At 34.5% G+C, this 24,506-nt stretch overlaps 1 protein-coding gene across 6 annotated transcripts in view; it reads left to right on the top strand.

The window, feature by feature from the left end:
* The window catches only part of LOC109050005 (RNA-binding Raly-like protein), a 121,729-nt gene that overhangs the window by 62,969 nt on the left and 34,254 nt on the right, over positions 1–24,506 (top strand). For 3 of the 6 annotated variants that reach the window (XM_042752472.1, XM_042752469.1, XM_042752471.1), the window contains exon 2: positions 2,136–2,398. In XM_042752472.1, coding sequence (XP_042608406.1) covers positions 2,143–2,398 — 256 coding nt within the window. In that variant the 5' untranslated portion in view covers positions 2,136–2,142. Of the gene's footprint in view, positions 1–2,103; positions 2,399–24,506 lie in introns of those variants that run through there. The other 3 variants (XM_042752466.1, XM_042752467.1, XM_042752468.1) reach the window with 1 other exon arrangement.

The raw sequence follows: 24,506 nt of genomic DNA, 5'->3' as shown, positions 1-24,506 counted from the left end.
TTCAGTGCCTTTGATTCAGACACACTGTCTCACTAGTGTCTCAGTGGAGCTGCGTGTTCATTCTTGCTGTCTTGTGAGAGTAGGTCATTGACAGCGTGAGAGACAGAACATAATGCATCTCTGTCTCAGACAATAGCAGTCACTGTCTCTGAATGTGTGTGTGTGCGGGAAGGGGAGTTGGATGACACCCAATAGGAGGATCTCGCTGCTGTTCTGTTCTCTGATGTGAAGACTGACTGAATGTGTGTTCACTGAGTAATACGGAGACTGCATAAACCTGAGGCCTTCATTTACTCTCTCTCAGCCGTGCGCTGCTCGCTTTCTCTCCTTCACACCAGCACGCTTGCAGAGATTGCTCATATTCTCGCACATTTATAGACACAAACACAAATAAACACATGAATCTCTCACGTACACACACCAGCGCTCACTCATGTTCTCACATATTCAGTGTGCTGGGCGGTGTGGATGTTAAAAACGCCTGTCCTGTTGCTGACTCAATCTTTTCAAAGAATCAGTAGGAACAAGTCTGTAGGCTATAAACCATAAAACAGCAGTTTAATTATTGTTATCGCTCTAATAGCTGTGCTTTTATCATGATAAGAAAACAAAACAGTGTCTTATCCTAAAATCTTTATGATGGTAAAATATGAAGGTTGAGTCAGGGACGTAGAATACACTGCAAGAGCTTTTAGAGAGTTTTTTGGAAGTTTGTTCCACTTTTTAGTGGATAAATGTAATACTTTATATGAATAGTTCACCTAAAACCTGGAAATGTATATTCATCCTCAGGCCATCCAAGATGTAGATGAGTTTTCTTCATCGGAACAGATTTAGAGAAATTTAGCATTGCATCACTTGCTCACCATTGGATCCTTTGCTGTGAATGGGTGCCGTCAGAATGAGAGTCCAAACAGCTGACAAAAACATCCCAATAATCCACATAACTCAAGTCCATCAATTAATGTCTTGTGAAGTGAAAGTTTGTATGAAACAAATCTATCATTAAGACATTTTTAACTTTAAACCGTTGCTTCTGGTTAAAATATGAGTCCATAATCCATAATAACGCTTCCTCCAGTAAAAATTCCATCCCCTGTTGACCTCTCACAACCAATGACATATTTGTTACTGACTTTTTTTGTATCTATCTCTCCCACTCCAAACTCAAAATAAATTACCCACCCCACTGGAGAAAGCAATTTTATGGATGGAGGAAATTTTATTTGTACTTTTGAACAGTTAAGGAATGTTTATTGTATTTTTTTGTAGCAGATCACCAACTTTTCTGTCATATAGATACAGTAGTTCCATTTTCCATCTTACATGATATCCAAACAACATAATTGAGCCAAGTGGGAGATGTTCCTTTGTTGGCCTTGAACTTTCCCAAAAGTAAGCCAAACTTTGCAGTCTGTTTTTTTTAAGTGAAACATGGTTTACAACAAGTATAAAATGTTAAGCGGTACTTGATTTTGCACTATAATCTGGATGTGATTGGAACATGAAAGTGCTTTCTAGTGTATATCAGAGGTAGTTGGAGATAAGGGGTTGAAAAATAAGAGCGAGTAGCATATTAAGTATACAAAGACAAAAATCTGGCAAAAATATTTGCAATAACATCACTGATAAATCATTCTCAGTAAGATCAGAAAGTTTAATTATATATTATTAAAGGGATAGTTCACTCAAAAATGAAAATTCTATCATTATTTATTCACCTTCATGTTGTTCCAAACATGCATGAAATTCGTTCTTCTGCTTAACACAGAAGATTGGTAACTGGTTTGCTTATACCAACATACTTCAGAATATCTTCCTTTGTGCTCAGCAGTGTAAAGAAACTCATACAGGTTTGGAACAACTTAGTAAATGATGACAGAATCTTCATTTTGGGGTGAACTATCCCATTAAATATGGTAAATATTGATGTCATGGTACCCAAATCAGAGGAAAATGACAACAGTGTTTTTCAAGCCTGACCCCTCTGGTATGCTAAAATTGACTGGTAAAAATATAGTTCCATTTCCAAAAGGGATCCATATAAAAAAAAAAAAAAAACATTAATACAATGAAACACACACACCTATGTCAGGTGTGGTTGATGTCGTTCCCATCATGTCTCTGCTTTACAGGAGAAGAATGACTGGGAAGAGTCAGACCAGCAATGTCACTAACAAGAACGACCCACGCTCTCTCAACTCACGGGTCTTTATCGGCAACCTCAACACTGCCATCGTGAAGAAGACCGACATTGAGGTCATCTTCGCCAAGTACGGCAAGATCGTGGGCTGTTCGGTGCACAAGGGTTACGCTTTCGTCCAGTACATGAGTGAAAGGAATGCACGGGCGGCCGTGGCAGGAGAGAACGCCAGGATCATCGCAGGACAGCCACTGGGTGAGTTCCTTTCTGCTTTACTAAAGCTGTGCTTGACAAAACCGCTCTTTTTGCTCGGCTCTGCTGGACTGACAGACGTTCACAGGGGCCCGCTTTGCCTGAGGCCGATCCAGAGTGTGTTTGATTTGGCTTTGTGATTCTTGGACATGTAAAGTGTTTTTCAGTGTTTTGACAGTCGGTGGGAGAGACGAGCGCTGTGCTACATGTCATTGTGGTGGCGTAAAAGTGACATTGTCTTTATTTTGGGCTTTTCTGTAAAGATACTTGAGAAAATGGCTGTGGAACAAGAGACTTAAAGATGAAGTGTAAAATACGTATTTGTTCCAAGCTTAATGTGCAGAGACAGCTACTGAAGTAAACCATTTGCAGCTTGATTTTCCTGGAAAGTGTAAACACTGTGGCCTTGTGGTGTTTTTAAAACTCAAAAATCATATTTGGTTGGCTGTTTGCTTGGCTGGTTGGTAATTTATTTTTGTTCGTTAAAGACTAAATTAAAAAATAAATACATTTATTTGATCTTGCTGTTTTGAAAAACCACATTTATTTATAAGAAAATGGCAAATTAAATTGAAAGACAAAGTGTGTAATTTTTTTGATGCTAAAATACTTAATCTGTCCAAGCTTAATGTGTTTTTCTTTTTTGGTAGATTTGATTGTTTAAAGTAAGTGCATGAATGAATGAATGTAAAAAAAAAATATATATATTTATTTATTTATTTATTTATTTATTTCTTTGTTGTGTTTTTTGTTGTTTGTTTATTTATTTATTTATTTATTTATTTATTTTAACTCAGTTTTTGACAGACTGGAAGACTGAAATTATATGAATTGAATGACTGTTTATTTATTTTATGTATTTATTTATTTATTTATTTATCCATCTGTCTTTCCATCAGTCCATTCATCCACTGGGAAAGACAGAAATGAATGAATGAAAAAAAAATTGATTCCATTCTGACAGACTGAAATGAATGAATGAATGAATAAGTAAATAAATGAATTTGATCCTGTTTTAAAACCACATCATTCATTCATTCATTCATTTATTCATCTGTCCTTCCATCAATCCATTCATCCACTGGGAAATGAATGAATGAATGAAAAAAAAAAAATTTATATTGAAAAAAAATATATAGATATACAGTGTTGTTTTTGTTTGTTTGTTTTTTTCTTCATAAGCTTTGCCAGGAGTTTAGGAGACTTTAGTCTTTTTAATTTCAAGTAGATAGGAGATGTACTTCCATGATTACAACATAGCAAGAAACAGCCAGGGATGCATTTCCAAAAAGCAACTATAGTTAACTAATGATGGTTTTGGGAAATGCACCCCAGATCAGCTCAAACAATGGTGTGATATTTGGAGGTGGGGTTGTCTTTTTTCCCAACCAATGGCAAACAGGGAGAGAGAAAAAAATCATTATTTGTGCCTTTTTGTTTGTTGGCACAGGCATTACACACTTCCCTTTTCATTAAATGCTTAAATTGCCACCATTTTTTTATTTCTTTCTCAGAGTTTGATTTCTGAGCTCGTTTAAGCAGCATGTCTAACTTCGATCTATTACAGCATGTGCTGCATTGTGTGTATAATCAATAAACTAGTGGACTTTCACTGTCAAATGACTATAAAATTCTGCTATAACATTCACGTATTTGTAACCTCCTGGGAGTAGCGCTATTAAAACAGGAGACCTGACACATTACTTAAATTTCTCTCCATCCTCATTATATTATTGACCTGCTTTAAAAACCATGGTTTTATTTTTGCAGTGGAAAACATTTTATACATAATGCAAAATATAGCCAGGGGACCCTCATTAGGAATGGCCACAGAGGACCTGCTAAGATAAAATTTAGCTGGAGGTCAAGCTGTAAACATGTGCACTGCTCCACAGCTGCATGGGGATTTATGCTAAATGAGGCTGTTTCATTAGATGTTAAAGTCAACATGAAATCAAAATTGAATGTTTGCTTTTTTAACACGTTACTGGTCATTTTCATCTAAATTCAGAAACTTGCACTCTTAAAAATAAAGGTGCTTCAAATGGTTTTTCAAGCGATGCCATAGAAGAACTATTTTTGGTTCCACAAAGAACCATTCAGTCAAAAGTTCTTTAAAGAACCATCTCTTTCTTACCTTTTTATAATCTGAAGAACCTTCTTTCGCCACAAAGACCCTTTTTTTCCCCTAAAGGTTCTTTAGGAAACCATTTAGACAAAAAGGTTCTTCTATGGCATCGTGAAGCAACTTTATTTTTAAGAGTGTGGTTGACATCATCAATCCATCAAATTATTTTCAATCCCTTTCCCCAACTGTCAGTCTTACAAAACGTTTCCTTATCCAATCAGTTCCTGATGGATGATAATAAGGCTGAATATTAAAATGCTATTTTCACTAATCGACGATCCCTCTGCTTTTCAGCACAAATAGCATGCAACTTTTGTTTTGTACTATCAAATATCATCAATTTTGGCACTTAATACAAATGAGCTATTTATTGCTATTTTTACTTGCTTTACTCACTTGCTATTGTAAATTTTGAGATCGATAACATTTTTAAAGATGTTTTGAAAGAAATCTCTTATGCTCACCAGGGCTGCATTTATTTGATAAAAATACAGTAAAACAGTAAAATATTATTACAATTTAAAACAGCTCTTTGCTATTTAAATATGTTTTAAAATGTAATTTATTCATATGATGGCAAAGCTGAATTTTCAGCATCACTCCAGCCTTCAGTGTCACATGACACTTCAGAAATCATTCAGATATGCTGATTTGCTGCTCAAGAAACATTTCTGATTATTATTAGTGTTGAAAACAGTTGTGCTGCTTCATATTTTTATGGAAACCATGAAACATGTTTTTTAGGATTATTTTTTTTTACTCTTTCTATTTAATAATGGCCCACCCTACACTTTTGTTCTCATTGAATATCAATTTTTAGCTATTTTACTTATGTAATGTTGAATTGAATTCATTTTCTTGTAAAAATGTGACACCTGCAGTATTATTTCTCACACATGGTCTGTATCTCTGCGTTCAAATATAGCTTGCTGGAGTTCAGCGGAATTAAATAAAAGTCAGAATTTATGCATTTCCATCATCCGGGCTTGTTGCCAGTTATCCATAAAGTATTATGCAAATTAGCATCAATGTGATCCGTCGACTGCCAATAGGAGTGCAGACAGTGACGCTCATGTGATCTGCCTCCTGATACAGTTGGATTTTATCCATGCCAGTGCAAACACAGGGACTACAGTCTCGTTTCTATGCAAGGTGTCTCTTGTTTTGAAAAGCTCTTTGCAGCGATTCTTCTCGGGTCTATCTCTCGGTTGTGTCAGCGGCACACAGAGGCTGATGTACGATCCCGGTCTCTTTCCTAATCTCCTCGTAGTGCAGGCCCAGCATGTGGAGTAATGTAGAAATGCTGATATACTCCTCTGGCCGAACAACGAAGGTGAATTCTTTCATTACCACAGGTCTGCTCTGCAGCCCCTACCCTCCAACCCCTCCCCCAACCTGACCTGGTAATTCCCTAATGGAAACTAGTGGAACGCTGCAGATACCATCACTCTGCTGGGCTGCGATAACACACGACTCACTCTCCTTTAGGAGGCACAACTACATCAGAGAGAGAGAGCCTTGCAGGATGTTACATATTAATGTTAGCCAGCACTTCGTACTGATAAGCAGCAAGGATATACACAGGTATAAACACACAGACATATTTCTGAACAGTGCACTGCATGGGCTTCAACAATCTTTGGCATTGTATTCAGGACAAAAACCTTTGGACTGTCTTTTTTTTTTCTTAGAATCAGGCAGTGATTGAAATGTTGTGTTTGCCTGTGTTCTGCTTTGTTTCCTACAGTACTTAGAATTTCACTTCTTATCAATATTGATTTTTTGTTTATATTTTTTGTATTGTAGATACAAAAATTTGGACATGGAGCCACATTTCTAGTTTCAACCTTATTTGTTCTTTAGACATTCCTCTTTAAAATAAATAAAAAAATTATCAGCTGTTTGAAAATGTGTGCAATTTAACAATTTATTTATGGACAAGAACTATGTAGGACCTTAAAAATTTAGATACCTAAAGAAAAGTTTAAGAACAAAAATCTAAAAGGATAATAAGTATATTCAATACTTCTCAAGTTAAAGCATGCAAACCTTGAAAAAAAAGAAAGAAAAAAAGATTTTTTTCCAACTTTTGAACTGTCACCTTTGGCATATAATTCAACCAAGATTGCTTAAAAACAGACTGCACTAATAGACACACCAGTCTCTGTGTAAAAGTTAAATTTGGCTTTAAATCTCAAGTGAAAATTGTCATTATGACCCCCCTCTACCAAATAGTGGATTACTCAGTAAATATTCATCCTTAAAATGTAATATTTTGGCTTTCTTCACTTTTTATGTTTGTTTTTTTTTTCTCAGAAAAAAATAATAACAAAATAAAAAATTCTAGCAGACTTTTCTAAAATGTAGTTGATATGGCACAGAAAGGCCTGTAAATTTTAGAAGCTTTAAAAAACAAACCCAATAAATTAATAAATTAATAATGAATAGTACAATTACAAATAAAAAATAATAAATAGTATGCATTTACCATTATTATCATTATTATGGATACATATAATATAAAAATAATGTTATTGAAATACATAAATAAATAATACAATAATGTTAGTTTATTAAATAAATAGTACAACTGCAAAATAATGAGTAATACATGTTTTGTTTTGTTTTGTTTTGTTTTGTTTTGTTTTGTTTTGTTTTGTTTTGTTTTGTTTTTGTTTTGTTTTGTTTTGTTTTGTTTTGTTTTGTAATGTCCTAAATTGCTGGCTAAGATTTTGAATGGATGGATGGATGGAAGAATAAATGAATAAATAATGTAAGCAACTAAGTTATTATTTTTATTATTTTTATTTTTCAAAACTTAGCCAGCCGTTTAGTTGATATCTTCTTTTTTTTTTTCCCCTCTTCATATATGAGATGTACTTGCATGATTACAACATAGTTTGTCTTGGATGTTGCCAAGATGGCTGTCAAGTGAAACAACGTATTTTAAAAGGCCTTTGAACTCATTGAGCAGGACATACTGTATGTGTGTGTGAAGGATACTGGATGAAAATGTGACGGACAGACAGACAGAGCTCTGAAGGAAACAGAAAATATTAGCTGCTGGCGTTTAGGCGTTCGTGTAGGTGAAACTCCATCTGTGCGTTAACCGCCCCGACAGTGAGAGGAATCTAAAATATTTTCATCATTTTAAAGGTCAGATAAAGGTCAGTATTGCTGAAAGCTATTTCTGCCATTATTATCAGATGATGTGCAAATCTCAACTCGGGAGGGGAAAATAAATTCCTGATTGCCAATTAAATCCACACTCGCTCTCCTCTTACTGAACTGACATCTTTTATTAGCGAGGCTGAGACCTGCGATGACTTCTACTGAAGCAGCTGGGTGTGAGCCAGAGCTTTCCAACAATTTCCACAAAGCAATTGCTGTTTCTTGCTGTCAATGAATTGATCACAGTAATGGCACATTAGCAGAAAGGTGTGGATAAATCAGTGAGCCTGACTCATGTGAGCAATTTCAGGTTGTTGTAATCACAAAGGTAAAGTACAATGGGATACAGACCTCCCTTAAATGGAAAAAGTGCTCTTTTTTCTTGCTTTAATGTATATAATGGAAATCAATCAATCAATCAATCAATCAATCTATATATATATAGTGTAATATATGTGATATATATTATTTTTATTTATTTGGACTTTGGTTTTTTGTGTGTGTGTGTGTGTGTTTGTGTTTGTGTATATACTTCAATTCTTATATATGTTTTGGAGGCAAGTTATTGAATTTCAATAAAATTTTGCAACATTTTATTTATTTGGACTTTGGTTTTTGTCTTACAGAGAGAAAATTTATTTGTGTAAAAAACAAAACAAAAATGTAAATATAAGTCAATGAGGGGGAATATTTACTTCACCATATGCAAATATGTTTGATTAAACAAGTTTTTTGATTAACATTTTACCAAAATGACAAAGGGTGATACATGTAATATTCATATTATGTTATTAAAATGTATGAATGTGATCATTTTAAGCTTTATAATTTATTGTGACCTCAGCCATGAGGCCACTCACTCCATGCAAAATAACAAAACAACAAACAGAAAACTATTTAAAAGCATATATCGTTCTATTTGTGTTTAAATGTAAAACTTGTTTTTCACAAGAAATAAAAATGTGCAAAGTGTAGAGTTGAGTTCTCCACTAAATTTTCTAAATGGTCTGTGGCAGGCATGTGCTGCTGTACAGAATCTAGGTAGAGAACACTAGAGAGACATTTCATGGCCTGCCAAGCTTCATCTGTTGTTTGTGTATGTGGGATATTCCATGAGAAAGAGAAACTGTGCAGGGATCCACATTCACATCCTGAGAGTAATCTTGTTCATTTTTTTCTTTGGGAGATAAAAGTTCATGTTCCACATCCTGATTAATTATACATGGAAGTTTATAAGACTGCTTTTGAAATTTGTGTCTTGTTTTCTTTGAAGCTGAGCTCATGGCCAAATTTTTGACAGTGACATAAACTTTGTGTTTTGCAAAGTTTGCTACTTTAGTATTTGTTGATTATTTTTCCACATGTTTCTATGGTGTACTGAAAAACAATGATAAGCATATCATAAGTTTTAAAGCCTTTTATTGGCAAAAAAAAATATATATATAATGAGTTAGTATTTACAGTGTTGTCCCTTGTTCTTTATAACCTCTGCAATTCGCTCTGGAATGCTGGATATTAGCTTCTGGGCCAAATCCTGAGTGATGGCAATCCATTCTTGCCTTATTAGTTTTTGGAGTTGATCACAATTTCTGGGCTTCTGCTTGTCCACTCGCCTTTTGAGGACTGACCACAGGTTCTATGTGGGATTGAGATCCAGGGAGTTGCATGGCCACGGATCCAAAATGTAGTGATCTTTGAGCCACTTCTTTATCACTCTTGCTTTGTGACATGGTGCTCCATCATGCAGGAAAAATTCATGGATCATCACCAAATTGCTCATGGATCATTGGAAGAAGTCGCTCTTGCAGGATGTTTTGATACCATTCTTTATTCATGGCAGTGTTTTTGGGCAGAATTATGAAAGAGCCCACTCCCTTGGTTGAAAAGCAACCCAACACATGGATGGTCTCAGGATGCTTCACTGTTGGCACAACACAGGACTCATGGTAGCATTCACCTTTTCTTCTCCGTACAATTGATTTTTCCAGATGTCCCAAACAGTCGGAAGGGAGCTTCATCAGAGAAAATGACTTTGCACCAGTCTTCTGCTGTCCAATCCTTGAACTTCCTGCAAAATTTAAGTCTGTCCTTGATGTTTTTCTTGGAGAGAAGTGGCTTCTTTGCTGTCCTTCTCGACACCAGGCCGTTGTCCATAAGTCTTGGCCTCACTGTGCATGCAGATGTTCTCACACCAACCTGCTGCCATTCCTGAGCAAGCTCTGCACTGCTGGAGACACGGTTCTGTAGCTGACTCCTCAGGAGGAGACAGTCCTGGTGCTTGCTGGACACTCTGGGACGTCCTGAAGACTTCTTCACTGCAGTCCAACCTCTCTCCTTGAAGTTCTTGATGATCTGGTAAATGGTTCTTTCAGGTACAATATTCTTTGTAGCCATTTCCTTGCATATGAGGCCATTTTGATGCGAAGTGATGATGGCTGCATGTGTTTCTTTGGAGGCAACCATTGCTAACAAGAACACAATGACTGGAAGCGCTTCTTCCCTCCTTTTATAACAATCAGTTTGCTCTTACAATCTAATTAGTATGATAGTTATTTTACCTGACTAGAACTCATTCACACTTGCTGATATGATTAGTCAATTAATGTTAGCTGGTCATTTTGTGTCTGGAGCGAAAAAACTGTGAAATTAGTTTTTTTTGTTTTTGTGAAAAATCTGATCACTCTACACAATTATCTAGAAAAGAATTTGAATGAACCCCACAACAGATTAAGCAGCAAACTTTGCAAAACACAAAATGTATGTCACTGCCAAAACTTTTGGCCATGACTATCTATCTATCTATCTATCTATATATATATATATATATATATATATATATATATATATATATATATATATAGCTTGCATTGTGACAACTTACTCCATATAATGTTACAACATGCCCCACTTTCAGGCAATCACTGTTGTTTTAGTATTATTTGGATACTTATGATTTTTATTGATTTTTTGATTTAGTGTTTGTTTATATTTTCTATTTTCATTGTAATTTCACTTAAGCTTTTAATTTAGTTCAGTAATTTTGTTGTTTTTGTCAATACTAGTGGTTTTTTAAATATGTGTATATAGTTTTTTTTATTTTATTTCAGTTTTAGTTTGACTAATTTAACATCAAGTTAAACTGAATTAAAATAAGAAACATTGCCTTGTCAACTGTCTGAAATGAAATGTAACTTTTTTTAAAATAATTTTTAAATTAGTTTATTTTATTTCAAGTAACAAAAATGTTTTTTTTTTTATTGTTTTAGTTCATTATAATAACTCTGCAGAAATATATATATTGATTTCAATCAAAGATTTCATTAATTATTCCTAGGACAATACCCTGTTTTAGTAGCTCAGTATGAGTTTTATTGAATTCTGTTCCTGTTCACTAAGTTGGCATACCTAGAGAGCTATAAAAAATAAAATGGCACAGACACCGGAGCCTAAAAACAACAGTTGCGTGCAGGGAGTATTTACCACTGGAAGGCAAATCTCATTATGATCAGACATTTTCAGAGGTGCAGGTACATCACAGCCTTTGTTATTCAGCCTCATTCTGCAGTCTCATTCCAGGTAAAGCTGTTTTTGCTGTTACTACTGCAATAAAAAAATTATAGGAATCATCCTTCTAGCAGGCAAATTTTCACAAGCTTAATGGTCTCAAAATTGAGCACGATGACTGAACAGAGACAAATCCGTGTCTGCATTTGCCATGGCAACCGCAGAGAAGTATAATTACCCCTTTTCTTACCTGGTGTCTTCCCACAATGCTCTGTTTTAAAGGGCAATAACAGGTCAGTACAGATCTAGAAATGACAGAATAGCTCACTTGCCAATTTTACTGCAGTTAAAAGTAAATTCAGGAAAAGCAAAATAAGAAACTAGTCCACCATGAATCCCTTGTTTGTGGAGAGATGTGTATGTAAATTGCATTGTTGGGTTTTAGTGGAATATGCTGTCATAATTTTAGCATTTCAGAAAAGATAATTGTCATAATTGTCATCTTTTTCGCCATCACTTGACCAATTAATACTAGCACTTACCTATTCTATTCTATTCTATTCTATTCTATTCTATTCTATTCTATTCTATTCTATTCTATTCTATTCTATTCTATTCTGTCTAATTATTTATATACAAAAATTAAGCTAAAAAAACACCTTGCTATGTGTACTGTGCTAGACTAACTGGGACTTGTCACAGCACTTGTATATTGTTGCTCTCTCGTTGGTCCAATTGCTTTTACTTTGTAAGTCGCTTTGAATAAAAGCGTCTGCTAAATGACTAAATGTGAATGTAAATGTAAATGACATAACAAAGCAAATAAAGCTGAGATGCAGTTTTATAATGACAGCAGCAGTGCAAAGAACTGTCTAAGGTGCACTGTAATATACATAATTATGAAAAACAGATAATACAGTAACCTTGTTTTACATAAGAAGCTTTTCTGCCAGACTCCATTGATTTCTGCTTGTGAAACTGGACTCGTTTTGCAGTGTATTTCTGAGGCTGTTGTTTACTTCTTACATCTAACAAAGGGCTTCATTGTACTGGATTTGTCTTTTGAACACCTTGAGAATCCTGTGTTGTGGCAATCCGAGACCAAATATTTCAAGATTAAAAAAACTAAATCTATATATATCTCTTGTCCTTTTTTTCCAAGATCACCCCCCTCCATATACAGGGCCGTGCACAGACCTTTTGAGGGGCATGTGCTGAAACTGAAAAAGGGCACCCCCCTCCCCTTTTTTATATCAAGATTATTTAGTAAGCCTGCATAAAAGGAAGAAATGGTCACATCTTCATGACAAATTCAATAACACAAAATAATAGTCTCAAAAGCTTTAGATTTATTCACAATAAATAACAACCATAATAATAATATTAGATAATTAGATAATATAGATAAACAGGTTTCAAGGGCTTCTTTAAACCTAATTACAACAGCAACCTTCTGTGAGCCATGTGCTTGAAGATGTTTAATGACTTCACTGTGATCCACTTGGATGTCCCTCTCCCCATATATATTCTCTTTTTTTAGCTATTCTGTTTGGTTTTATAAGCTAATTTGTATTATTTGGCTAACATGATTATGAAATGACATTGAGAAGAGGGGAAGGTGAGCAATGAGTCAAGTATTTTTGACAAACTTTTTTGAAATATAATTTAAGTAATTATGTCCAACTCAATTCCAGATTATAAGAAACTATAGCCATACCGTTACTATAACATATCCAACATGTATCCGCCTACCTGGCAAAAATTTGATACTGTGGTGGATCAGGGATGTTGGTCTCTTGAAGGTTTCTTATTCACTACACTTTCCCTAAAATAAGCCAGCAATGAAAAAATAAATAAAAATAGTGTGAAAAGTACAGTTGCAGTGAAAAGCATTTCTGAAGGATCACGTGACACTGAAGAGTACTAAACTGGAGTAATCAACATTAAAAAACACATTATATCAAAAAAAAAATTACATTTTAAAATATATTCAAATAGAAAACAGTTATTTAAAATTGTAAAAATAATACACAATATTACTGTTTTTTGCTGTATTTTGGATCAAATAAATGAAGCCTTGGAATGAATCATGATGATTACATTCTGCATGATAAAAATATAAAGATTTCACAGTGATCTTCTGTAATTTTTTTTTTTAGTTTACTAGTACATTACTGTAGTAAAACCATGTTTTACTACATCTTATACATGTGAGGACGAGCGGAGAGTATACCATAACATGATTAGCCTAAATGTTAATAAATTAAGTGTATCAGCAATCATAAATCAAAGAAGAAATTTCTTATACATGTTATCTAGGTGACGAGGATCACTCGTCGCTTTGTGAAAGTTCCATTACTTATCAATATATAGTTTTTGACCAGCGAATTTTTCCAAATGTAAAAACAAATTATATGTTGTTGTATTACTTATCAATATATAGTTTTTGACCAGCGAATGTGTGCAAATGTGAATTTTGTTTTTTTTGTGTCGTCATTAAAACGGCGACGGCGCCTCACATTACATGTTCATCTACAGGTTACAAACTAGTTTTTTTGTAGCTATATAGACGGAGCGCTCAGTTTTTTCCTGTGGTAAAATGCATTTGGCCAAAATCGCATTTTATAAAAGATGAAATGCTACTGTATGCACAGGCTATTTAAGTGTTGGCTATGTATTTGGCTTTGACTAGATGGCAAATGCTAGCCCTCTCTCTCAGGCGACGTCCCACATGTCTCAGTCAGTGAGTCAGTCAGACATCAAATAAATAAAATATGAGCCTTTATAGACATAGTGTTTAGTAGTACTTATTCAAACAACAAGATATTTATTTACCCTTCGCAAAACTTTGTTCAGCTCAGCTGTTGTCTACTTTGCGCGGCTGCTGTGGAACTTCAGTTGATTCAATGAATATAGAGGGGGGCGGAGTTATCAGCTTACTGACAGCTTGAGGATCGAATAAGATTTACAAAAGCTCGTTTTAAGAACTTTCATTTGCTAAATATTTGTAAAAACAGACAGACAGACGTAAAGGGTGACCAATAGCATTGATAAAAAAAAAAAAAAAAAACACCAAAAACTAAATCTATACATAATATATGTACAAAAAGTGCATGTGCTCTGCACAGGTTCAGCCCTACCTGTGCACATGAAAGTATATATATCTCTTGTCCTTTTTTTCCAAGATCTTTCCCCTCCGGCCGTTTAGTGCCGGCCGTGGAACATAAGTATTGATTCTGTTTCTAATACTCAGCCTTTACACAAGACACTAATCCCTGCTTAATAACAGAAACCAAGTAAAGGTTATTTCTTTGAGGAAAATGTTGAGAATGATCTGATTGCAGAAATGTTTGACAGTATCAGAGCATATATTAGAAAACCGATAGTTCTCATTCTAAATTCACACCGGGTGCTCTATGTTCAAAGCCACCATAAAATAGTTATTCACAAATTAAAAGATGCAAATCTCATTAAAAGTGTGTGCATACAACAATAACAGAAAATTTCAAATTTGTTGATTCTTATGAGCTGGTCCTTTTTAATAAGTTAGTAAAAAAAGATTCGAAGCATGAATCAGCAGTTTAAATCAGACACATTCAGTCATTTCAGTGAATTCAGTCATTCATTGATTTGCTATGCACAAAATAGCATGAATTATCCAAATGTAAATATATTAGGAGGTAGCTAATTTTTAGGAATTTGTATGACCTCAGTCATACGATTTAATAGGATTTCTGTGACTGTTTAGTTTAGGGGCGGGGTTAGGTGTGGTCCTTTGTACAAATTTGCCACCATGTAAAATACGTATGATTTTTCACAAATCATATGAATTCGTACAAGTGAGGTCATATGACTTTGTATGAATTAGCCACCTTGTCAAATATATACAAATTGCTGTGAGATCAGGTTTGAATTAGCGGTTCGAATCAGACGCATTCAGTCAGCGAATCGTTCAGAGCTGTTACTGTGTTCAAAACTGACTCTCACTGAACCGTGAGACATTTTTCTGTTATGTCTGTTTACTGTGATGTACATTTTATGTTTAGACGAGTCTGTTTACTATTGTCAGGACTGGACTGTCTTTGTTGTGTTTCTCCCTCATGTGCCCTTATTTGGTCATTCCTGTTCCTGTCCTTGTTGTCTCTTCATTAGTCATTTTGTTCACCTGTGTTCCTCCCAGTTACCTCGTTAAGTCATGTATTTAGTTCCAGTCTGTGCGCTTCTCCTTTGTCAGGTCTACCAGTTGTGTATGTGTGTTGTTTGGGCCTTCCAAGTGTGGATTTATCCTGTGTGTTGGATTTAATAAATGACAATTTAGTTTATCCACAGCTCCTTCGTTCCTTCCAGCAGCGTATCGTTACAACTATGAAGGTTTGTTTCCATTGTGAGATAAAGAAATAAATGAAAGTAATTGCAACTTTATCTCAAATTTCTTTTTTTTCTCTCTCTCCTCCATTTCAGAATTGCAAGATATAAACACCTGAATATTAAAAAATAAAAAAAAAAAATATATAAAAAAAAGTTGCAATTGCTGAAAGAAAAAATATGGATTGTGAAATAGTCACAGGTTGATCTATGACAAAAGGTAACTGATGATGCATATATAAGTTGTTATTCTAAAATTATGCAATTATGTATTTATACATATTTATGAGTATTTTATTTATATTCATTTTTAAGAGTAATATTTTTGTCATAATTGTAATCAGGTTCACATAATCATAAAATGGTGAGACCCATCTAACCAATTTAATTGTCCCCATATTTGATTTGAGAGCTGCGACGGGGATATTTTCAGAGTATAATGAATTATTATATTTTTCATCCTGTCATGCGAAGTTGTTGTATGACTTCAGAAGACTTGGAATTTAAAAGCAAAGTCTTTTTCCCTCCAGATTCATCAGAGTTTAATATCCCCTCTAGTGAAAGATGTACTGCAGATATTTACTTTATTCATGAGATGATCTGATGTGAAGGCTTTGAATGAATTATAGGGCTGAAGTTCTGCTGGTGTGTGTCTGTAGCATGTGTTTGCCCCGGGTGAAGAGCTGCTCTCTCCTCAGGCGCGTGGAGGTTGTTCTGTCGGTGTGCTGCTTCCGCTTGTTCTCTCCATATTGACTGCAGGATCCTTCAGTTCAGCCTTTGGGTTTGTGAATGTGCTGAAATGAACCGCAGAGCAGATCTCTGTGTGTTGCACAGTGCCATGTCCATTCACACATGTCTGGTTCACATGTGCCAGTAGATGCCTTCAGACCTCTGGCTCCATTTAAACCATGTGTTTTACAGAAATGCTTTCTTAAAAGAATATGCTTTTGTCATTGAAATAATTATAACATTTAAAACATCTTCCTCTAAACACCGAACAGATTGAATTTCAATTAATTGACTAAAACCTATGACCTCTAGAAAACTGCACCACGAAACCTGTTCTTTTCGTTTTGCTTGAAGGTATTAGAAGTCATTACGCTAGATTAACCATATGGACATTTGGGCACATGCCCAGGTGCACCACGTCTGAGGACCACCATACAGGGCTGTATAAATGTTTTCATAGCAGGAAATGTGGCGCTGTGGCCAAAGACTCCCCATTAAATCTAATAAAATGGGAAATTGTGTTTCAAGTTTCTCTTCCAGGCAAATTTTCAGTGTCTTAGAAATATCACACACTGTTTCTTAAAATGAACACTACTATTAAACAGTTTAGGGTTTCGTAAGATTTTTTAAAAATATTTTTCTGAAAGAAGTCTCTTATGCTCACCAAGGCTGCATATTTAATAATAAAAAAAAAACAGTAAAAAAAAAAGAATATTATGAAATTATTACAATTTAAAATAAATGTTTCTGTTTGAATATACTGTAAAATGAAATGTATTCCTGTGATCAAAGCTGAATTTTCAGCATCATTACTCCAGTCTTCAGTGTCACATGATCTTTCAGAAACCATTCTGCTAAATAAACATATCTTTTTATTATAAACGTCGTTGAAAACAGTTGTGCTGCTTAATATTTTTGTGGAAACCTTGATACATTATTTTCAAGATACGTTATTTGATGAATAGAAAATTCAAAAGAGTAGGATTTATTTGCAATAGAAATCTTTTGCAACCTTATAAATGTCTTTAATGTCACTTTTGATCAACTAAATGCATCATTGCTGATTGAAAGTATTAATTTCATTTAATAATAGTAATAGTAATAGTTTTAATGTTGCCTGGCCTATAACAGCAAGCTTATAATGCCATATTAATGTATTTGTATGCTTAATCATAACATTACATAATAAAATAAAACAAACTCACCTTCATTTTAAAGAATGTTTGTAACCAAACAGTTGACGGTAGCCACTGACTTCCATTGTATATTTTCATTACTATGAAAGTTAATGGCTACCATCAACTGCTGGTTTCCAGTGTTCTTCAAAATATATTCTCTTTTGTTCAACAGAACAAAGAAACTCATACAAGTTTGGAACAACATGAGCATGAGTAAATAATGACATACTTTTTGCGTGAATTTCAACATTGTATTATGTTTATTGCACATTTCCTTTTTTCCCACAAAATTTACATTTATGCATTTGGCATATGCTTTTATCCGTGCAGCGACTGACATTGCGTTCAATAAATGCGTTTACCATTTTTGATCAGTTCTTGCGTTCCTTGATCTCCCTGATCTTGTTGCTGCAAGCGCCATCCATACTCTACTGTTTGATCAACAGGAAAGCTCAAAATTACAGCAAAGCTGAGATGTAGTGTCAGATCAAACAACAACTGCTAAGAAAAGTCCAAACTCGAGAATAAGTAGTTCTTTGAGGAACTTTAAAAGGTTCTCTTATGACATCAGGCTGTAAAACCCTTTTTGTTTCTAATGTAAACCTAGGGTTTTAGTAGTGTCGATAAAGAATATTCAGACCAAAATGTGGATCCTGGCTCTAGTTTCTGAAGGCCTCATTCTGTGCTGAAGATGATGAGCTGCGGTGATGGATGAGAAGCCTCAGGGCAGCAGAAATTCTTGATCGGTACCGCGAGCCAGCGCGTGTGTTCCCTGGATGTGGTGTTGAGGACGCTATACTGCTTAGTTGACTACAAAGAATCTCACGCCTGCAGCTACAGTCAGACTTGGGTTGCTAATGACATCTCCAGAGAGAAGCACCTGTAGGAGACAGTTAGCAGGACCCCAGGATAAAAAACGTCTGCTTACGAATGTCTACAGCACACTCGTGAGTTAAAGCCCATTTTATATGCTCAAGGTTTCAGCAGGCCCAGACTAATCAGAGTTTATGACATGTTTTTTGACGTGCTGAGAATTGAGATGCTGCACATATGAATTCATACACATGCATCAATTGTTTTTTTTTTTTTTGCAATTTCACAGCACAACTGTTTTCAACTGGTAATAATAATAAGAAATATTTCTGGAGCAGCAAATCAGCATATTAGAATGGTTTCTGAAGGAGCATGTGGTATATTCAAATAATAATTATTTTAAATTGTGTTCACTTCACAATATTACTCTTTTTACTGTATTTTTATATAAAAAATGCAAACTTGGTGAGCATGAGAGTTTTCTTTCTATTAAAAAAAACTTACAAGTGTTAGAAGCAAAACTACATCCTTTAATAATTTTTTTTTTTTTAGCAGATCATGTTTGTAACTGTAGATGACAGATGTACAGAGAATCCATTATTGGTTGAATTTACAGTACAGGTGCATCGCTAAGACATTAGCTCAGCTGAACTTCAGGGTTAAAGGGTGCGGATCGGTTCTCCAGATGCCATTGAGTGCAGGAATTGGATGAAAAAATCCATGTTAACAGCATTACAGTGAGAGAAATCCATCAGTCAGTCATCATTCATGACGTTGAGATACACAGGAATGGCCTGAAAACGCACTAAAATAATCACCATGGCAAAAGAGCAACTATAAAGGCCAGACCAATGGAGCCAGGAGAGGTCAATATCTGTCTTGCATCTTTTTATTTCTACTTTAATCTTCCATTTTCTCTGCATCCCTTTTCCTTTGTATAAAGGTTCTCAACCTATTTTGGTCTGCGACCCATTTTTAAGTGCCAAAAATTCTTGCAGTCGACACCTCTAGCCTGATTCTGATTGGAAGAGACTTGTTCAAAGCCATTTTAAAGTAATTAATTCTATAAATAATATTGCATAATTACACCAGGGTTGCCAGGCCTGCATAACAAAACCATCCCAGTTTGTACTTAAAACTAGCCCAGTGGAAAACGGCTATCAAAATCACCCTAAAATCACTTTTCAGGGGTCCCATCTTAGTCGAAAACATGATCCGGGAGTGGCAGGGGATTTCGCTTTTACCCATAAAAGTAACCCGATTCTGCAGCAAAACTGCAGACTTGGCAACACTGAATTACAATCTTAAAAATAAAGGTTCTTTATTGGCAGATGTCATAAACAGTGTCTTCATGTACAGAATTGTTCTCTCATTTTCTAGGAAAGTCTGTGTATGTGAAGGAATACACAGACACATGACAGAAAGAGGACAAAATATGTGTAATCATTTATTGGCACATGTAGAGCAGATCTCATACTCCAGCTGACATCATTGTGTGCTATCTGAAGTCTATCAGCAGCGGGAGATACTTAGCTCCGACATTCTTCCAGACGTCTATCTGTCTTCACCACTCATTGACCTTGTGAGCGATCACAATGCATCCTGAATGATTGAGTGCGCCTGTGCATGTGTGTGTGTGTGTGTGTTTGTTTGTGCGCTCATTATAAGCAGAATGAGGTGTCTGCTGAACAAACAGCGTCCTCATCTGACGTCCCGTTGGCCGTGATTTGTGGCCCGCTGGCTTACACTGCAGTCTGCTATCGGACGGTTACGGCATCATACATAATCGAGAGGGAAATGGGGTAGATATCACCTCTGTTTGTGGTATTGCTGAAATCTGAGTGTGATTGTGTTGTTCCAGCTTTGATTACACAAGGTCACTCAGACCTGCTTCACAAACATTAAATTACAACAAGGATGAAAATGTAATTGAAATCCAGCTCCGCTCTTGTTCAAGGATTTGTATCTAATTCATATGCAGGATATTAATCCCTAATGCACTCTCTCACGTTGTTGTGCAGGTATGTACATACATACATGCATAAAATTGAATTTGTCAGGATGGTAAATATGCAAGGTTCCTATTATTATTTAGGTGAATGTGTCACAAACTCACACAACACATCCATATTTAACCCCCCAAAAATATTTATTTTTATTTGATATATTCTACCATTTAAAATATTTTTACATTTTTTGAAAGAAGTTTTTTATGCTCACACAGGGTGCATTTATTTTATATTTAATAAAAAATACAGTAATAAAAACAGTAATATTGTGAAATATTATTAAAACTTAAAATACTGTAACTCTTTTCTACTTTAATATATTTTAAAATGTAATTTATTTCCATAATGGAAACTGAATTTTCAGCATAATTACTCTAGTCTTCAGTGTCACATGATTCTTCAGATGCTCAAGAAACATTTCTTATTATTATCAATGTTGGAAATAGCTGTGCTGCTTCATGTTTTGTGGAAACCATGAGATTTGTTTGATTGACTTCTTTGATGAATAAAAAGTAAAAAAAATAAAATAAAAAAACAAGAATTTGCAAAGATTATATTTAAGACATTGTAACATTATTTTCATGAGATTTAAGCACATTTTGCCAGTGAAAATTATAAATATTATTATTCAAATTATAATTTGAAAAAACAAAATGCCTTCATACTGTATATCATTGTGTTAAAAGTTTTACTCACTTTATGCTATAAGAAATTATTTATTTTACAGTCAGATAGATAGATAGATGGATGGTTGGATGGATAGATAGGTAGAACCTAAGTAGATCTTTCATTTTTTAATGCAAACATAATTTTTGTTTTGATTTTCCAGAGAATTGTGACCTGGACTTGTTTTCATGATATTTACCCGTATGAAGGTTTCTCTTTCAAAGAAAGCAGCAGACAGCCGTGCACTTGAGGATTTGCTATTCACGGCTTTGATTTGCAGCTTGGAATTTCCTCACACATGAATCCTAATTTGTAATCAAAGAATTAGAGCTGTTTGTCCTAACAGTGCGCTCAGATAATCCATTTCACTTTGCCCACGCCGAAGCTCTGGCCCAATGTGTAATGAGCATATTTTGGCAAAAGAACCCCCTCGGCGCTTCTCTCCTGGGTTTTATTCTGGACGGCGCTGTCTACAGAATTACCCAAATTAAACACAACCAACTGACAGGTTTCATATGCCTATAGTCACAGATGCCAACCTGATATAAAGACAAGAGCTGTTTCAAAACACAGTGAGCTGCCTACTTAGACAGCATTTTAATGCATGATGAATAACATAATGGTGCCTTCTAAAATACCTCAAGATACCACTCTTTTATTAATTCTGTGTTTGATATAAATTGATATTAATCATCTTTACCTGCAGTACAGTCATTTACAAGCTGCGCATGCAAATTAATAGTTGCTTAGTCGTTGACAAATGATAGAAGATATTTGCAAGTTTTGTTTCGTACCATTAATTGTAGGTAAATATCCACTTCATCCAGCAATGTTTTTGTTTCTATCTTACAAAATGTCCTTTCACCACTTCGATGTGGGAGTTCGCTGCAAAAAGATTCAGTGTGAGTGAACTACCGTAATGAATCAAACTGAATTGCAAACAATTTCAGACCTTTTTTAAGGATTTCTGCATGTTTTAAGAAGGTCTTAAAAAGTCTTAATTCGCCCTTCCACAATTTAAGGCCTAAAATAAAGTTTTAAATTCACAAAAACATGGCAATAAATGTTGTACATGGCATTAAATATTTGTGCTGCAAATAAAATTATACTATGAGTATCTTTCTCAGTATTTTTGTTTTGCTTCCCAATCTAAATATCTAAACACTCTTAAACAGTAAGATTTGTAATGTTTTTTAACATGCATTAACAAAGCATGCATTTATTTGATCCAAAGTACCGAGAAAAAAAAAAACAGTAACATTTTGAAATATTTGTACTATTCAAAATAACGGTTTTCTATTTGAATATATTATAAAATGTAATTTATTCCTATGATTTCAAAGCTGAATTTTTAGCATCATTACATCAGTTTTCAGTGTCACACGATCCTTCAGAAGTCATTATATATATTTGTATAAATATACATTTGCTTGAGAATATATCAATATGATGTCTTGTCTTGTTCAAAATGAAATGTTTATGCTTTAAACAAGAAAAAATATCTCTCCCTTTTTTTCTTTGAATTAAATTGATTGGTAGGTCATTGGTAGGCTTATGTTCTTGTTTAAATCAAACTTTTTTGATCAATTTCTCATAAAACAAACCTACTTAATTTAAGTTAATGTTATTTTAAAGTTAATGTCATTAAAAAGAAATGGAGATTTTTTTGTAAGTTGTAGTTTCAAACTTTAAAGTGTTGCTAATACAAGACATTTACATTTAGAGACCATATTAATGTACTGTCTTCCATTCCTTAAATTTGTATTTTGTTCTTTAAAAAGTCTGCAGAAACCCTGTTTTTAAAAAGCCTGTTTTAGTCCATTTGTCTGATTAAATTAAAAGATTGAGTAATTTGCGAATCTGGCATTGCTATTTCTGATTCTAAACAGCTGATAGAAAACACCCATGACATGATTGCTAAAATATTATCAGAGAGAATGATTCTCATGTTGGTATTACTGGGGCTCGTACTCCAGTAAAATGGCTCTAGTGTGTGTATTTGTGGTTTGCATTATCCTGTGCCCTGTAAACACTGTCCCTGTGCCATGCCATGCAATAAAAAGAACACAACAGAATTCCTAAGTGTTGGGTTTACTGAAAACAAACATGGCGAGTTTGTACACAGAGGCCGGTTTTGGACGTAAGGCCTTTCATTTCTATTAAAATGAATCAGCTTGAGCCCTCAGTTTGTTTTGATGCTGTGCTTTTTTTTTCCCCTTGTCTGAAACTGGCCGCGTTTTCTCAGAGCCAGAAAATCTGTGGGTAAATATCACTGTGTGTGTGTATGAGTGTGTGTGAAATAAAGAAAGGTGAGGTTTTCATTCCCAGCTCTCCATTCAGAAACTACATAATAAAATGTGTTTGTGCCAGATACAATGTGGCCGTTATCTTGCGACGGCAGGGCTTGAAATCGTACAGAACATGCTCATTAATTGATAATAATATCTGTAAGAGAAGAAAAGAGGTAAGATAGGCGACAACCGGCATTATTATGACACAATCGGTGGCATGCATTCAGACATATCTCAACACAACTGACGATTATGCATAAGCCTCACAGGGCGCCCTGGGGCGGAGAGCATTTCAGCATTTATTTGTGACCACCTTTGTATATTCAGATGGCTCCTTCAAATGCTGTGGAAATCGTAGTCGACCTGGGATTTATTTAGAGCGATTCTCATTGTCAACATCAGAAATGAAGATAATCTCCTATCAAGATGTCTTTCTGCCTTCTGATAAACACAATATGTGGTTCTTAACTAGTGAGGCACAATTTTGTCCTTCACATTCAGCAGGGAAAACAATGTTAATTGCAAATAAAATAATGCTACTCATTGTAATTGCACATAGATATGGTAACAAAACAAACAGGCCTTTTAATGACAAGAGAAATCTCAATAAAAGCTATGCATCCAGGGCAGATTCTTTGGTATTTTGGTGAAAATGCATCCATTACCTGATAGAAACTATATGAATGAAACAGATGACATCATGGACAGTTTGTGTAACATGGCCTCATGCCTGAAAACTGCAAAAATAGAAAATACACTAAATTTGTATACATCTAGTTCATTGTAGTAATTAGAAATGTTTGATTTCAAAGTCAATTTGTAATCAAAATCAAAATGTCTTTATTAAATATATATAAATATATATTAGTGTTGTCTCGTGCGATTAATGGCATCCAAAATAAAAGTTTTTGTTTACATTATATATGTGTGTATACTGTGTATATTTATTATGTGTATATAAATACAAACAGATGCATGTATATATTTAAGAAAAATATGTTATGTTTATATACAGTTTTTATATATATATATATATATATATATATATAAGAATATAAGAATATAAATATATAAATGTATATACATTTAAATACTTTTTAAATATATATACTGTATATGTGTGTTTATTTATATATGCATAAAAAATACATACTGTATATTATGTAAACAAAAACTTTTATTTTGGATGCCATTAATCGCAATTAATCGCATGAGACAACACTAATATATATAAATATAAGTTAGGGGTCAGGAAGC

Source organism: Cyprinus carpio, chromosome B24 (genome assembly GCF_018340385.1).
Source record: "Cyprinus carpio isolate SPL01 chromosome B24, ASM1834038v1, whole genome shotgun sequence".
Classification (NCBI taxonomy): Eukaryota; Metazoa; Chordata; class Actinopteri; order Cypriniformes; family Cyprinidae; genus Cyprinus; species Cyprinus carpio.
The sequence above is the reverse complement of the archived record's forward strand: the minus strand, read 5'-3'. Positions and strand labels throughout refer to the sequence as shown.